The sequence below is a fragment of the Hibiscus syriacus genome, unplaced genomic scaffold (genome assembly GCF_006381635.1).
Source record: "Hibiscus syriacus cultivar Baekdansim isolate YM2019G1 unplaced genomic scaffold, ASM638163v2 tig00001825_pilon, whole genome shotgun sequence".
Classification (NCBI taxonomy): domain Eukaryota; kingdom Viridiplantae; phylum Streptophyta; class Magnoliopsida; order Malvales; family Malvaceae; genus Hibiscus; species Hibiscus syriacus.
This window is the reverse complement of record NW_024061893.1, coordinates 796,670-813,777: the sequence shown is the minus strand read 5'-3', so window position 1 is coordinate 813,777 and position 17,108 is coordinate 796,670. Positions and strand designations below refer to the sequence as shown.

General features: G+C 35.9%; 2 protein-coding genes and 1 pseudogene across 3 annotated transcripts; 2 read left to right on the top strand and 1 right to left on the bottom strand.

Annotated features, from left to right (window-relative positions):
- Positions 1 to 2,844: 2,844 nt before the first annotated feature.
- LOC120135814 (DEAD-box ATP-dependent RNA helicase 15-like) lies at positions 2,845 to 7,162 on the bottom strand. The gene is made up of 12 exons (XM_039152009.1): positions 7,017 to 7,162; positions 6,804 to 6,923; positions 6,514 to 6,614; positions 6,007 to 6,179; positions 5,673 to 5,904; positions 5,455 to 5,573; positions 4,894 to 4,949; positions 4,625 to 4,810; positions 3,752 to 3,896; positions 3,590 to 3,673; positions 3,453 to 3,516; positions 2,845 to 3,084 (listed from the first exon to the last, which is right to left on the bottom strand). Exons 2-12 carry the CDS (start codon positions 6,917 to 6,919, stop codon positions 3,074 to 3,076), a joined length of 1,287 nt encoding a protein of 428 aa, XP_039007940.1. The 5' UTR covers positions 6,920 to 6,923; positions 7,017 to 7,162; the 3' UTR covers positions 2,845 to 3,073.
- A 1,786-nt stretch (positions 7,163 to 8,948) lies between these two features.
- Positions 8,949 to 11,773, top strand: LOC120135802 (annotated as a pseudogene).
- A 237-nt stretch (positions 11,774 to 12,010) lies between these two features.
- Positions 12,011 to 14,647, top strand: LOC120135171. Of its 2 annotated transcripts, none has more exons than XM_039151500.1 (5): positions 12,011 to 12,350; positions 13,527 to 13,759; positions 13,949 to 14,036; positions 14,395 to 14,461; positions 14,559 to 14,647. In XM_039151500.1, exons 1-5 carry the CDS (start codon positions 12,295 to 12,297, stop codon positions 14,607 to 14,609), a joined length of 495 nt encoding a protein of 164 aa, XP_039007431.1. In that variant the 5' UTR covers positions 12,011 to 12,294; the 3' UTR covers positions 14,610 to 14,647. The 2 variants fall into 2 exon arrangements, with proteins under 2 accessions (XP_039007431.1, XP_039007427.1); XM_039151496.1 differs by lacking the exon at positions 12,011 to 12,350 and adding an exon at positions 12,365 to 12,867 and having other exon boundaries at positions 13,522 to 13,759.
- Positions 14,648 to 17,108: the final 2,461 nt, after the last annotated feature.

The window sequence follows — 17,108 nt, the reverse complement described above, 5'->3', positions numbered from 1 at the left end:
GCATGTGGAACCACGCCCATGATTGTAGAAGCAGGAGACATCCACCGATAGCAGTTTTCTTATAATTTGTCGCAAGACACATTTCTCTAAAGAGAAATGCCAAAACTGCAGCGCCCCAACTATATCTTTCAGCTTCATCAAAATCAATCAGATGTCGCAACCATATACAATGCACCTGGTTGCGAGATTTGTCGGGCATCAATATTCCTCCAATGATTCGTAAAATATATGCCCGAGCACATGCTTTTACTTCATCATCTGAAGCATTTTCACTCAGAACTTCAAAATTAGCTTTCAACCATGATAAAGCTATTCTACCTCCATTAAACTCTGGCGGAGCAGCTCCAAGATACTCCATGCACATTGACTGCCAATCACCATCCGCTATACCACACATAATATTCCCATCGACGGGAAGCCCCAGAAGCATAGAGACATCCTCAAATGTAATTGTAGCCTCTCCACATGGAAGATGAAATGTGTGGTCACGGGCCTCCACCTCTCAATCAATGCAGAAATTAGGACATGTTCGAGTTTGCAACCGCCAATAATTGTTGTAATATACCCGAACCCAACAGAAGACAAATATGGCAAAATACGTTGCGGTGTTGGTATACGTGGGTTTTTAATAAAAGTCTCTAAAATACGATCATTTTCCTAAATAATATGCATTATAAAAATTTATAATTAATATAAATTCATTATAAATTTAAATTAAAAATAATAATAAATATTAACATTAATTATAAAAATATATTATCATATCACTAAAATGTCTGGAGATATAGTTTGCATCCAATCGCAGCAGCATTTCACTTTCCATTATAACTGCAGACAAAAAAATATAATTAGTACAAAAATAATAATTAATAAATTTAAATAAATAATAATTATATAAATATTATTTTAATAAAAAATAATATTTATATAATTATATTACTATAAAATATAAAAACTATTTAAAAATACTAACTTAAAAATAAATTTCTTCCCATTAATAAGAAATTTAAAACTCAAATAGTTGGAGAATTTGAATTATATAAGAAAAGAGAAGATAATTTTGGTGTGAAGAATGAGAGGGGGTTGAGAGGGTTTGTATAAGGGAGGAGAAGGGGTAGTTGGGGGAAAACGATGCGCCTTTCACACGTGACATCTGACTCAGTATAAACTCAGGTAAAGCGCATCCCTGGGGATGCGCCTTTGTGCCACCTCAGTCGAAAGGGTGCTACATCGGGAAATATTGATCAACGGGTGTTAGAACGGGAGAATTTAAAAAAAAAAGAGTTAGTTAGGTCAAATCGCCGAAGTCTTGGAACTTTCGTCAATCTTTTCATAGTTGATTATGCACTATACACTAATTATGTGCAATTAAGGAGAGAATATGCTCCATGCTTGACAGAATTCCAGGGAATACATGTATACGTTTGGGAATGATCGTGCGGCAGCCTTAATATACGATTAAAAAGACGCTATCGGTTTTGTTATTGTTTAAATAACAAAACCAATAAAAAAATGACCATAAACATTATTAGGCGTTAAAAAATGATCGATTTTGTTATTATTAGTTGCAGCTGTGAAGCCGACAAACACTGTGCTCGGAACTGTGTTTGTCATATCAATAGATTGGTTAAGTATGCTCACAAGTTTGTCCCCCGAGTATGCCATTGATATCTCAAGCATCTTTGTCCAACCATGATAATCGATTTTGACCTTGATGTTTCTTCTACTTTTGAGGTCAATACCAGCACTGTTAAGGCTTTTAGCTACAACAGGTTCATCATGCTTATCGTATCGATACCAATATGATTTGCATCCGGATCCCATTCATTCTTGAAAGTATCCAACTCCAAGGCTATTGTTTAATTAAGCCACCTGAAATTTGGCATGAAATTGGTTTCTTATAACTCGATAAGTATTAAAGATGTATAGTGTTTTAAGGTGAATTTGGGCTACTTTTAGTTGATGAGTCCATGATACTAAGATACGATCCAGAGCTGGTAGGAGGTGAAGTCGAGTTATCCTGAGCAATAATGAAAGCCATGCCATCACCAGAGACCGTAGAATTTGGGAAGGGAGAAATCCTGATGGTGAAGGTGGTGAAGATGGAGGCTGGCCTGGCCACCATGGGGACGGGGAATAGAACCCGACCTACTGGATCTAATGCTGAGCCTGATGAAATTGAATTGTTGGTAGGTTCTGGTGTGAGGCTCAGGTATCCGTTTCCTGCAGTCACGGAGCCCATGCAGATCAAGCTGACATTAGTGCAACTGCCAGGATCAAAGGTGGGGAAAGAAAAAGTGTGGCTCAACGAAAGAGGTTGAAGAGGCTTGGTTCAGGAAGGTAGTGAGGAATAGCAACATGAACATGGTTGCAATTGAAATTGCAAGTAGAAACCTGCAATGTAAAAACATTCATTTCCGATGAACATATATAGAAAGGGGAAAACTAGACGTTTATTTTGTTGTTATCGTTTGGAAAATGGGACCTTTAAAAGAAGTTAACAAGGAATACTGCAAAATATAATAACATTTCAGAGAAATCTCCCATGACAAGCAATCAAAACTCATTTTCCTGTACGCATTTAGAAGCTAGCTGTGCCCATCATCGTTTGACTCGTAAACAAGAAATGCAAGTGCTCGTCCTTTTAACATAGTTCTAAATTAGAGGATAACAGAAACAAACAAGAATCTGGCAATGTGATGGAATACTAACCCAAAATAAAACCAAGAGATCAACATTCAGTGATTTTAAAATCTAACAAGTACATAAAGGTTGTCATGCTCAAAATTATAAAAGATACTATAACATAACAGGAAACTCTAGCATAGCCAAAACAATGTCCTCAAAAGGAAAATTTTCCCCAAAGATAAAAGCTAAATCCAAATTTAAGTTCTTACAAAAGGCTACAATACTCTTAAAAAGTTAAAACCAACTGCAACTGCCTCTGTTGCTGCTCCCAAGCAACTGATTTAAAAGCATTCCTTTATGAACAAATACACGTGGCTTCCAGCGACCACACAAATCATTAAGTGATTTGGATTTCAAAACCCAGCTACAGTAGAACGAACCTTCTTTATGATGGCACTACACAAAAAAATCATTAAGCAATAGAAAATGTTGGTCACTATCCAATTAACCAAGTGTAATATAATTAACACGCACTGAAATATTTCCGTAACATCCAAGAACAAAATCAAAATGGAACCTAACGACGTCCAAACACTAAAACAAAATATCATACAGAAAGATAAACAGAAATAAGCTACTTCAATGTTGACGTGGTCAGGCCATGGCTGCAAATAAGTACAGCAAATCAAAAACTTCCCAATGAACCAATTTAAACTGAGCGGAAATCAAGCATATCCTCCTAAGATGCCTTGAAAACTGACAAGAAATATGTATGTTCAACTACTTATATAGGAAGCAGAAGGAAGACATTAAAGGAAACATACTGTACGTAGATGTGTCAATTTGCTCAGGAAGCTCCTTTATATCCACCTCAAACCTCTCCTGGACCTGCAATGGATTGAATATTTTGATCAAGGATACATTAGGGGACAATATATTCAGAAGTTCTCAATATCCCAACCTGGTTGAGAACATCAGAATCTGAAGCAGATGAAACAAATGTAATTGCAAGACCCTTAGTGCCAAATCTACCAGCTCTACCAACCTGCAAATAAGGTTAACCACAGGTTATATTTAAAAAGAAGCAAGATTAGTATGGTAATGTAGTCAAAATATAACCTACCCTGTGCAGGTACGTATCAGCAGAATAAGGCATGTCATAGTTGATGACAATGTTAACACGTTCAATGTCAATTCCCCTTCCGACCAAATCTGTCGCCACAAGAATTCTTTTATGCCCCTCCTTGAAACCCTTGTAGCGAGTCAACCTACAAATCATCAAAAGTCAAACCACGTCATATTAAATCAAGGAGCACTACTTTTCTGGGGACTCAAACAGAAGAAAAGCTGATCCTCTAGACAAGTAAGCACCAATGAATAGACATTAGACACCATCCAAACCCTAAAACAAGGTTCCTAGATTTGGAGTCACAAGAAGTCAATAATACCAAGTAAACTAAAAAATAATCGAGTCAAAAGGGGTGCTACTTAATATTTGTTTTGCACCACTCTTATAAAGGGGAGAAAGGGGTCATGTTGCATAACCCAAAATTATCTCAAAACCAATGTTCCATTGTTCCAAGTACTTATAAATCACAGCATCCACTGTACCAGAATAAACGAAATCAGCAACCAAATAACCATACCCAAAGCATTAAAAAACCTGCTTTAAAACTAACTGGGTTGGTTCAAATGATAAGCAGCTTGATATAGCTTAAACAAGGTCTCGAGTTCGAGTCCTTGTGCATGCATAAAATTCCCGTTGTGAGACTCACCCACCAAAGCAAAGTATGCGATACGGGCCGGTCCGAATTAGTCAGTGCAAAGCACTGAGAATCGAAAGGGCAACAAAAAAAACATGCTTTAAAACCTTTCATAAGGGTCCTTGTGTTGAAGGCCCTTAAGTAATATATTTTACAAGAATATCAAGTTGGCAAGCCTCTCATTCAAAAAAGGTCAACATAGAAAGAATAAAGGCATGCTTATGGGGACAAACCTTTCTTCCTGGGACATGCCAGAGTGAATGCATATAGATGGAAAGTTGCACTCCACAAGTAACTTGTTCAACTCAGCTGCACGATTCACACTTTTGACAAAGATAACAACTTGGTTGAAGTCCAACGCATCAAGGAGATCATTCAACTTGCGATTTTTCTCCATTTCACTCAATTTGATGTAATGCCGTCATTAGAAGCATTTTCCTAATAAATATCTTTTAGAACAAATTAAAAACCGAGGGAGGCTGAGCTAAGCTTCACAGATACCTGTACAAGACCATGAAGGGTCAACTTGGCCTCATCATCAACATAAATTTCCATTGGCTGAAAGGAACAAATGTCACAGTAAATCATATTAGGGAGCTTTTTCAAGCAAATGGAATCCAGGAAAATACGAATTGCACATCCTTGAATTGAGATTCTGGTCCATAAGTCTTGCCTCCTTGCAGATTTGTTACTTAGTCGTAGAATGCAAGTGCTTCTTTCCCTTAAAAACAAAGATTCTATTGCATGACAGCCCCTGCATGCACCCCACACAGAGAATTGCCTAACCCTTCTAACCAACCCCAACTCTAGACCCATACCTATAGCCTAAACAGAAAACTGAAACAAAATAAAACAAATCAGACACAAATCCACTACTTTAAAACCCTACACAGTGCAAACTCGTGAATAACTAGCTGAAGCAACTGCACCCAAGCAGCACCACCGGGAAAGTATATTGAGATGGACCCACCAGATGTAAAAATTTACAAAACTATGAGTGGAAGCTGGACATGAATTAAAAAGATACTTCTCAATTCAAGTGGTGTTGGCCATGGAAAATTACGTCTTGCATAAATTTCTTGCAAACCGGGCGAATTTCTTTGCTGAGTGTTGCAGAAAACATCATAACTTGCTTATCATGAGGGGTCATCTTGAAGATCTCCTGCACATCTCTCCTCATGTCTGCATAAGATAAGAAGACATAATACGAGGTAGTAGGATAAGTAAATTAAACATTTTAAAATAAAACCCTTATCCAGCTTCGGGTCAAGAAAACCTTACCAAGTGATTCAAGCATCTTGTCACATTCATCGAGAATGAAATGCCTCACATTCTTCAAAGAAAGATCCTTGTCTCTTGTCAGAGCCAATATCCTTCCAGGTGTCCCAACAACAATGTGGGGGCATTCATTTTTCAATAGATCTTTGTGAACTTTGATGTTGACACCTCCATAAAAGACAGCAACCTTGATATCAGGCAGATATGTACTGAATCTCTCGAACTCATGGCAAATCTACAAGATGAAAACAAAAATGAGTTGACATATATCATATAACTTGAAGAGCAAAGCATCCATCACAAAGCTTCCAAAAAAAGATGCAGAACTTGTTCTGACCTGGTAAGCTAACTCCCTTGTATGACATAAAACAAGGGCAATAACTTGTCCTGGGCTAGGTTCGATTTGCTTTAGTGTTGATAGAACAAAAACTGCGGTCTTTTCCATCCCTGATTTAGCTTGGCAAATGACATCCATACCCAATATAGCTTGGGGAATGCATTCATGTTGCACTGGCGTAGAACCAAAGAAAAGTGCATCGAAGGACCCGTGTTAAGTAAATATAACCTCCGTGATCCGTTTAATTGAAACTTTATGATAGTGGTATATTACCTGCAAAAACAATGCATCAAACAAAAAAATTAGACCTAACAATTATTTCAAACAAGAGAACATTAAATACAATCAATCATCATGCACTCAAATCCCCGTGCATGGAAAATAATAACAAGGTAAACCACCAAAGAACAATCCATCTATGAATTTTAACTTATAACTATGGCTTTAAATATGAAACTGTGATAAGGTTAACAAATATAAAGAAGGCAAGAAGAATCAAGGGTTTGCCTTCCGAAGGGTGCTCAAATCCAGAGTCAACAATGGCACGAAGAAACTCTGGTTTCAAAAGGAAGTCTCTGAATCCTGAACTGTGGATGCCAACATAGCCCCTACAAATACAAAAGAAACATCATAATTAGAGCGAAAAACCTTCCCCATGGATTATTTACCATAACACACAAAAGCAAAACAGACTATTTTTATTTTTTTCTCCAAAAAGAGAAATATTAAAATTATATCATAAATATTAAATAGCAGTTAAACGGGAAAGCAAACATTATAAATGAAGTCAAACTCACTTCTTCGCGCCCTCTCCATTGACTTTAGCGGTGACAGAGTCAGGTGCCTTATCTTCTTCCTCCTCGTAGTCGAGAAGCTCCTCCTCGTAAGCATCGGTCTCCCTTGTTTCTCCCATTTATCTATAAAATCCCCAAAAAAATTGTTAGGGCTTTAAAAGTAACATAAGATCAAAAAGTTAGGGTTTCAAAGAGAAATAGCTTCGTGGGATTTACCTTTGAAATTAATTAAAATGGGGAGAGGATTGAAGGTACTAGGGTTAGGGTTTGTAATGCCTGCAAAGCAAAAAAGGGTTAGCTCTTTATGAAGAATATATATGTATATTCTAGTGTCGTACTCGTAGCGAGGAAAAAATGGAGCTTTCTTGAACCCGAGCATGATAAACAGCATAAATTTTATTTAATTTCCTACAATACCCTAACTGCTTCTTAGTATTTACAATCTCACGCAGCTCTGAGCTGGACCTATCTGGCAGTTAACGCCTGTGGTCCTTACCCAGCCCAATTTGGACCCAAAATTAAGAGTATAAAATTAACAAAAAATTAAAAGCCCAATTAATATGCGTTAAAATTATTAGAATTCTATCAAACTTTCTCCGTGAATTTAAAAAATTAAAATTATTTAAAATAGTTATATTAAAATAATAATTTAAATATCAACAATTAATTGGTCTAGTGGGATGAGACACGAGATCCCTTAAGCAAGGTCAGGAGTTTGAATTCTGATGTTTACAATGGAGCAAACTAAGTTGGAAGGGTCGCCCTCTTCTTTGTAGTACCCGATCTAGATTAGTCGGTTAATAGATCGGATACCAGTGATTAATTCAAAAAAATTATAATAATAATTTAAATTTAATTTCAAGACTTCAAATACTTCTATTTAGATTCTTTCTCTATGTTGTACATATCCAAGGGTGAGCGTTCGATCGAATCGAGTAAAAAAATTGAATTATTTGAGTTGAAGAGTCCTATTTTATAACTCAAAGTTGAATTGAAAATTTTTATAGTTCATTCGAGTTTATAAAATTCGATCGAGTCAAGTTAAGCCGAATTTTCGAGTTTTTGTTTAAATTTAATTGTAAATATTTATAATATTATGATATTATTTGATTCTAGTTTAAATGATTTTTATAACCATATATATATATATTATACAGAGTTGAGGGATTGTACTCAAATTTGAAAATTAATCCATTAATTACTAAAATTTTGAGTTATTCGAGTTGTATTTCACAATCTGATTTAAACTTGAAATTTTTTCGAGTCAATTTGAGTTTGTGAAATTTCAACTCGAAATCAATTTGAGTCGATCGAGTCAAAAAAATTGATATTTCGAGTCGAGTCAAGTTTTGCTCACTCCTACATATATCATTATTCACAATGATAGACCGAAAAATGTGTTGAAAGACAATTCATATATTTAGAAAATTTAAATCCTCGTATAGTTTAAATGTATTTTTTATATTTTGATGTTCTAATTTTACACTATTTGAAAGTTTTATTAATTTTGTATTCTTCAATTTCTAATATGGTTTTCTAATAATTCACACCTCTACGTAAGTCGTGCGTTCATCCCCGGATTATTCAAGCAAAGAACGACTAAAATGCATTGTCAAGCTCAATTTTCATGAGAAATTTCTTTTTTTGCATTATTCTGGATCCATTCACGAATCATGCACTGCTACCTGTGTAATAAACAATGTGATCATTTAAGAAAGAAAACTAATCAATATGAATATTTGATTTAATATTATCAAGATTAAATTACTTACATAAAAAGCCAACTCTTACCCCTGTCCTTGTGCATGTAAAATATACATACATTGCTTCTGGCAAAGTGGTTGCCGGGAAGCAAAGCTGGGATCTGATTCCTACTTCAAATTGCAATGTGTATTGTCTCTTTCTTCACACTTTCATATGAGAGAAAGCAATTCTAAGTATAATTAAGGAGAACATGGCTCATCAAAATCTTTCCCAGGGAATTCATCCATCAACCTACCTCTAAGGCAATCATCCTAAAGCTCTATTTCTCAGTTAATTTACAACAGCCATTTTTCTCCCCATTTCCCCCCTTGTTTAGGACTATGTACCTATTGTGGGTGCATTTTTGTGATATTTTTAAGGCTTTGCAGGTTAAACAATGGAGCAGCAGCAGCAGGAGGAGCAATATTTATTGCATGGGACACTTTTTGCAACAATATATGGGATTGATGAACTACATTATGGATGTAAAGAGAATTTTTGCCTTGGGGTAAGCAAGTATTATTTAGGGTCTATTTGTTGATGAAGTTTGAGCTGCATTCATGTTAGGAATAACTTCTCATTTTATTATGTTCTCTGAACCCTTTGAACCTAAATATAAGTCTGTGATCCTCCAAATATGCCCATATCAAACATACATATTGGACACTCACCTCGAATCTAGATAAGCGTAAGCCATACCGATAAACATACATATTCGACATACTGATGTAATTGAATCCTTTTCTCTTGTTTTCTTTAAATGGTGGAGACCATGAGCGCAGGCAAGTTCCAGAAAAAATGTCTTGCCAAAGTCAAGAGAACGGTGCGATACCTGCCTTATCATTTGATGTTTCACTAATCGCTTGTGATCTTTCGTGTTCTAAAACATTTTAATAACCTCTTTTTTGCAGTTCTTAGGTCCACAGCTGTATGCAACAGTCGATCTAGACAAAGCTAGGGTCGCCCGCACAACGATTGTAAGACATAGACCATCGTCACCCCATTGGAACGAGAACTTCCGCATATATTGTGCCCATTTGATCTCACATGTTATATTCACTGTAAAGGATAACAGTCCCATTGGGGCAGTGCTAATAGGCCGAGCTTATTTGCCTGTCAAAGACATAATCGATGGGTCTACCGTGACTCGCGATCTTCAAATCCTAGATGAGGAGCATAAGCCAATACCTGGACAGTCCATAATCCATATAAAATTGCAGTTTCAAAGTGTCTCCGTGGATGAAAGTTGGTCCAGAGGAATTATAAACCCAGATTTTGGAGGAGTTCCTTTTACTTTCTTTGAACAACGAGCGGGATGCAAGGTTACCCTCTATCAAGATGCCAACATTTCAGATCATTTCGAGCCTAAAATACCTCTATCTGGAGGGATGACTTACGAACCTGGTAGATGTTGGGATGATATCTTTGAGGCAATTGATAAGGCCAAACACTTCATTTATATAACTGGTTGGTCTGTTTACACACAGATAACTTTGATTAGGGACCCAAGTAAGCAAAAGCCTGGAAGTGAAGAAACACTTGGGCAGCTGCTTTTGAGGAAGGCTAAGGAAGGGGTGAGAGTTCTTTTGCTTGTTTGGGATGATAGAACTTCCATTGAATTGCTGAAAGAGCAAGGTTTGATGTCAACCCATGATGAAGAAACAGCTGCTTTTTTTAGATTTACGGGTGTGCATTGTGTTCTTTGCCCTCGTAATCCTGATAATAAGCGAAGCTTTGTTCAGGGTTTTAAAGTTGCTACCATGTTTACTCACCACCAGAAGACACTAATTGTTGATGGTGAAAATTCGGATCCAGGATTGGGGAAGCGAGCGGTTGTCAGTTTCATTGGTGGCATTGATCTTTGTGATGGGAGATATGATACTCAAGACCATCTTCTATTCGGGACTTTGAACGACATTCATCATGATGATTTCCATCAGCCAAACTTTCCGTACTCTTCGATCAAGAAAGGCGGTCCAAGGGAGCCTTGGCATGATATTCATTGCAAACTAGAAGGTCCAGTTGCTTGGGATGTCCTTTACAATTTCGAACAAAGGTGGTTAAGACAAGCTCGGTTTAAGAAACATCTCCTGTTTCCTATGGACAGGCTCGCGAAAGTGACAATCCGACCACAAAAGAACCTGCCTTTAGATCACAGTGAAACATGGTGTGTCCAGTTGTTTCGATCCATTGATGACGGGCTTGTTCGAGCAAAGCATTCAAGATGCTTATATCAATGCAATACGCCGAGCAAAGAACTTTATTTACATTGAAAACCAATATTTCCTTGGAAGCTCCTTTGGTTGGAACTCAAAGGACGTCAAGGATGAGGACATTGCTGCTTTAAATCTAGTACCAAAAGAACTGTCCCTAAAGATCGCAAGTAAAATAGAAGCAGGGGAGAGGTTCTCAGTCTACATTGTGATTCCAATGTGGCCAGAAGGTGTACCAGACAGTGGTCCAATTCAGGCAATCTTAGATTGGCAAAGGAGAACAATCGAAATGATGTATCGTGATATTGCACAAGCCCTTCAAAAGAAGGGTCTAAACGCACATCCCCGAGACTATTTGGCGTTTTACTGCCTTGGGAACCGGGAGACAAAGAAAACTGAAGAGTATTCACCTAAAGAGAAACCTGACCCTAATTCAGATTATGGCAGAACTCAACAATCACGCCGGTTTATGATCTATGTTCATTCAAAGATGATGATCGGTATGTAATGAAACTTGGCATAGTTTTAGTTTAGCAGAAATTTCCTGACCTTTTGTTTATAGCTTCTTGTTGTTGTTTATCAGTTGACGATGAATACATTATTGTCGGATCTGCCAACATCAATGAGAGATCAATGGCTGGTTCCAGAGACTCGGAGATTGCAATGGGAGCATTTCAACCACACCATTTAGCTACTACTCAACCAGCTAGGGGTCAGATATATGGTCTTCGTATGGCTCTTTGGCATGAACATCTTGGACAGCTTCATGGCTCTTTCACTACTCCAGAAACCAAGAAATGTATCATGGAAGTTAATTCTATTGCTGAAAGAAACTGGAATTTGTACACATACGAAACGTTTGAGGAGGATCTACCGGGTCACCTGCTTCGTTACCCGATTAATGTTGGGGAAGATGGCTCAGTTTCATCACTTCCAGGGACTGAAACTTTTCCAGACACCAAAGCTCCAGTCCTTGGCAGCAAATCAAACATCCTTCCTCCAATAGTTACTACTTAGTTTCATTGATAGCAGTTCTTCTGAAAAAGAACATGAATGGAATTATAAATTAAAATGTAATTAATAATATAATCTTAAATTTTAGGGTGGGAAAATAGAATAGTTTATCTAAAAGTAGCCGACTTTGAGAAAAAGGTTTTAAAGAAACTTGCAATTTCACGCCATTCAATAAAACCAGAAAACTGATTAATTTAGGAGGCAAGAAAAGAGACCTTAAGAAAACTAAGAGTTTTTGGACTTCGGATACTAAAACAGCTGGAAACCAGCCGCTCTCCAGGAACAAGATTTACGTTTTCATCACGAAATATCCAAATCCATTTCTAAACATGCGTTCTTAAGCTGTTAATTGCATTTCTTTCTTTCTCTCCTAAAGACCCTTTTTCCTCTATCTTAGTTTCATTTTCCTCGGAAATTTCCAGGGAAAGGATTTGGAAAATAAAGGTACTGCCTCTTTAAAAATTTCTTGCAGGAATTTAAGTAATTTCTTTCCTTGAATATTGGTTTTACTGTGGGGATTTTAGATGCAATCTTCCGGTTACCTCCCCACTTGGATCTCTGCCGTTTTTGCCTGCATGGGGTCAGTTCTTCTTCTGCATTCTTTTTCTATTTGCAAGGAATAAAAGTTTGTACTTTTTAGCTGTTCATTTGTGTGAATATTATCAAATCTGACTCTTAAGCTTTCTTGGTTATAGAACAAAGTTGTTAATGCTTTGTTTGTGTAGTTCAAGTTTGTCTTTTTCTTTTGGTAAGGAATCTGTTGAGTTATGTTTCGTGCTTACTTGTTGTATAAGCGAACTATAAAATGAGACGTAAAGACTAGGGGGAACGGTTTGGGGGACATTTCGATTTTGGGGGCATTCTTTGCTTGAAGCATTGGGTACCTGATTGCATGACACACGAGTTTTTGTTTTGCTTTTGGGATTTGGTGTTCTACGGGAGGTATGGATCCTAGGTGTTGTTTATTAGCCCAGACTGAGAGATGTTTCGGGCAGAAACCATTTTGTTCTTTTGTTTTGTTTTCTGGAGCTTATTTACGTGCTCTAGCACTCCGGCTAATGGAAGCACTCAAGGCTAAATGCATATCTCTTTTCAGTGTGAGCAACTACTTTTCTTTCTCATGTTCTTCTTTTGTTTGTTTTTGAAATGGACTAGGTTTGCATGTGAGTGCGTGTGCAAGATTTAGTGGTTATATATGTTCTCTCTTGTCATGTAGAGTGTAGACTCAGCAATTTATAAGCGCTCATAAATTCTCTGCATTGAAACTTTAGGAAAATGGGCTTGAGTGATATTTGTAGTTGCTTTTACTTCATGCACAAGTTCGGTCCCCTGCATGTTGGTTGAAGATGAAGTTGGTGCAATTTGCATTATTTACCTGCACAGAATCTATGTATTAGGGGAAATGGGTTTGAGAGGTATTTGTTGATGATCGCCTACTTGCTGGAGATTAAGCCAGCAAAATTTACATTATTCAGCTGCACTACGGTCATATATGTAGCTCATGCCAATGTTGACCAAGTAAAATGATTGCTACTTCACTATGTTTCAAGTGCGACTCCTTGTCGATTATGTTCAGCATCACACATTTTTGAAGTTTCAATTATTTTGAGTGTTCTATGTTATGTGATTACCTCCCTGCTATGGTTGTGAAAACGATGGCTTTTCTTTCCAGCTGCTAGATTTGAGGATTAGGTTGCTGTTGTTGATACTTGATACCAGTTATGCACTTGTTTAATCCCAGTTTGTAACAGAGCAGAGGTTGTTTTGGGTGCTTCACGAAACCCTCGCCAATTACTGGTGTGGATGATCCATGGCAAGGTCTAAGGGTTCAGGGCCAGAAAGTGAAGAGATCTAGCTTTTCTGATGATTTCTGGAATAGCAGTGCATGTGAAATGGAACATAGCGAAGTCCGTTCCCTTTCACCGAAAAACGCATCAAATCTTGATCCTTCTGGCAGCACAAGTCAACGTTCCGATTTTGTAAATCATGGCAAGTTCAGATGTATTAGCTTCTATATACCACTAAATAAAGTTGAATAGCATCCCATTGTTTCATATGTTTTCATGCGCTGTTGTGAGTTTTTAGCACCATTTTACCCAATCTATCTGAAAAGATCAGCCTACCTTTTGGTAATCATACGGTGAGGTAAATTTTCTAACAATGAAAAATTGCCTGCAGGTCTTCTTCTTTGGAATCAAACAAGGCAACAATGGCTTGCAAATAAGAAGACTGAGAATCGGGTGCAACCTCGAGAAACCACGACAAAGTAATTTTCATTGTTTTCCTAATTTCAAAATATAGAACATTACTCGAGATGAATAGAATCCAAAAATCCCCTAGAATGGCCCCAACTGACTATTTTTTTACATGATCTTGGTACCGATACCCTAGAGCTTGAAGGTTAGACCTTAACCTTAGAAGGAGGTCCAAGAGGGAAGAGGGAACTTGAAGCTTAGAAGTTAGACCTTAACCTTCTTAAGGAGAGGATAACAACCAATAAGCCGAATTTTTAGTTGTTTTAACCTCTATTTACATGTTAAAAACAGGCATTGTTCATTCTTTGTTTTGGTAAAGAAAATATATACATTCTGCTGGTGCTTATTGCTTACACCATTTTATTGCAGTTGGAATACAATCTATGAGAGTTTACATGGGGAATATAAGGCATTCCCCCACCCGATTCCGCTTCCTGTAAGTTTTCTCTTCTTTTAGCTATTTTCTGACGTTATTATAAACTGTTCATCCTCCTTGTAGAGTTCCTCAATCCTTGTTGGGTACTTTGTGGCAGGAAATGGTGGATTTTCTAGTTGATATTTGGGAGCGAGAGCTACAAGATTAGAAGAGCAAATATTTGTTTATTGAAATGTCCCATTCTCTTCTTCTCTGCTGGATTGTTCTTACATACAATATAGTTTACTAGCCTTCAAGATTGGAAAGAAAAAAATACAGTGTTTCCAGTAATTCTCTGTTAGTTTTCTTGGCGTTTTTGTTGGTAATTAACAATGGACAACCGTGGTTCGTCCCAGTGGGGTATTTATCAATAACCACTTAAAGATTTCCAGCCCACTGTGTCTCAAAACTGTACAACAGTTGTCCTATGCCCAATGTTCAAAACATCAACAGCACCTCCTGTCTCGTGGCCCCATCGGTGCACATGCACACACAGCTCACGAGAACATTTACTATTTATACACATATGGAAAGACAAAACACCAAATTATGAAGAGGTTAAGGAAAAGATGTGGTTTTTGAAGGTTAAATCCATGGCAATTTTACCTTCTAAAGTGTGTTGTTTTCGTGTCGGGAAACCATAGGAAACTTCTTGATCACCAGACAATCTAACCCTTGATTCAACTAAAGCAACTTGACTATATGTGTTTCACATTTAAGTTAATGATATGACATTAACCTAGCAAATTATGCAAATAATTGAAAGTTGGGGGTAAAACCGGGTGTGCAGGTTAATGAAGCGTACATAGAATTTGACATTGACAACAAATATAAAGAAAAGATGGCTGCTTCACCCACTGACATACAAAGTGGGCTTTGCTGGCCCCACGATCGCACCATTCTTTTTCTTTCAAACAAAACAAATGGTGACCTTTCTTTTCTTTTCCTCACCACATCATTTGGGGCTAGCCACCCCAACAACCCTAATAACCCAAATTTTCATTTATTAGATTTTTTAAATAATTTTATTGGTATTTGATGATATTATCATAGCTAAGGTCAAATAACCAAAAAATAATCTTCTATTAACTAATGGAAAATAAAAAGCAATTTTCTAATAAAAATTTATTCTTTATATTCAATAGCATTTAAATATGAATAAGTATAGATAATATTTTATATATGTGAAAATGTATATTCATATCATGATGTACACAGTTCTGAACACTTATCATATGTTGATAGCTTTTACATATTGAATGAAGAGAAAGTTAGTGGGCAGTAAGATAGCAAGCAATTCCCTCGACGTAATTAATAAAAACATAAAAGAACATAGAAAGAGCAAGTGCGATATAATGGAATAGTCAATTGGAGAATATATGCACCACATGCACTTCCAACTTTGATGAGTTGGGCACATTTAAAAATCTTATGTTATTTGAATAATGAGATGAAGACTATAAAGGAAGACTTAGGAATTGTCAGATTACAAGTGGTCAACAAATTAGATTGATATAATGATTTGAATTATTAAAATTTCACAAGTTATGAAATGGTTATTGTTTTTTAAAATAATTATAAAATGATTATTAAAATTTAATAAAATATTATAAAATAGTCATTAAATTTATCGGAATGTAATAAAATGATCTCCGAATTTATCAAAATGTAAATAACATATAGTGACCGTTTTATAATAATTTGATAAATTTAATAATTATTTTACAATTTTTGAAACTTCAATATCAAAAATACCATTTTAGTGTAATTGAGTGATTATTTATGTACTTTTACTGTATTTTAATATAATATTGCCCTCATGGATATCATGGAAGATTCTTAGCCCAAGTGGCTGGTTTCATTTTTCTGTAATAAAATATATAAAACAACCTAGGAAAATATGTTTGTTTATTTTATAAATGTTTATACTAATGTAGGTGCTAAGTAACTTCAACGAAAGAAAGTTTAATTATTATTAATTATTTATTTATTGAAATAATAAAGAATTTTAACTAAAAAGACAAAAAAAGGAACCTTAATCTTTGGTCAAAGTAAGTGTGTAATATATTATTAACCTTTACTCAAAAGCAATGAACCAGGGACGAACAATCTATGCATCTTCTTAATTTTTGTAAACACAAATAATATAATTACATATTACCGATGTGAGTGAAAAACTATAGTCAAATATATTTTGTTTAAAAATAATTATAAGTGAAATGATAAAGAATTTAAATACAAATAAATACCTCAAAATGTGTAAAATATTTTCAATCCTTTTTACTCTTGTTATGTTCAGTAACAGTTTTGTTTTTCAATTTATCCTAATGCGTGAATGGTAAATTTTCAATCCTTTTTAATCACATTCGACATTTTTCAAGTTTTTTAACTATGTAAAAAGTTAATATGATTATTAAATATATATATTAGAATTCCAAAAGTGTCACTTTCAAAAAGCTTTATATTATTTAAAACATATTGACAAATTATTTTGTAAAATTCTATGATTTCAATTTACTTATTGGCAAAATTGTGTATGATTCCAAGTGGGTGTGGTTGAAATTTAAGATATGGGAAATGCATGTATGTGACAAGGGCCAAGATGAGGGGTATCAATCTCTTTCCATTGCCCACATGTCGCAAGTTGATATATTTAGTTTTAGAACAA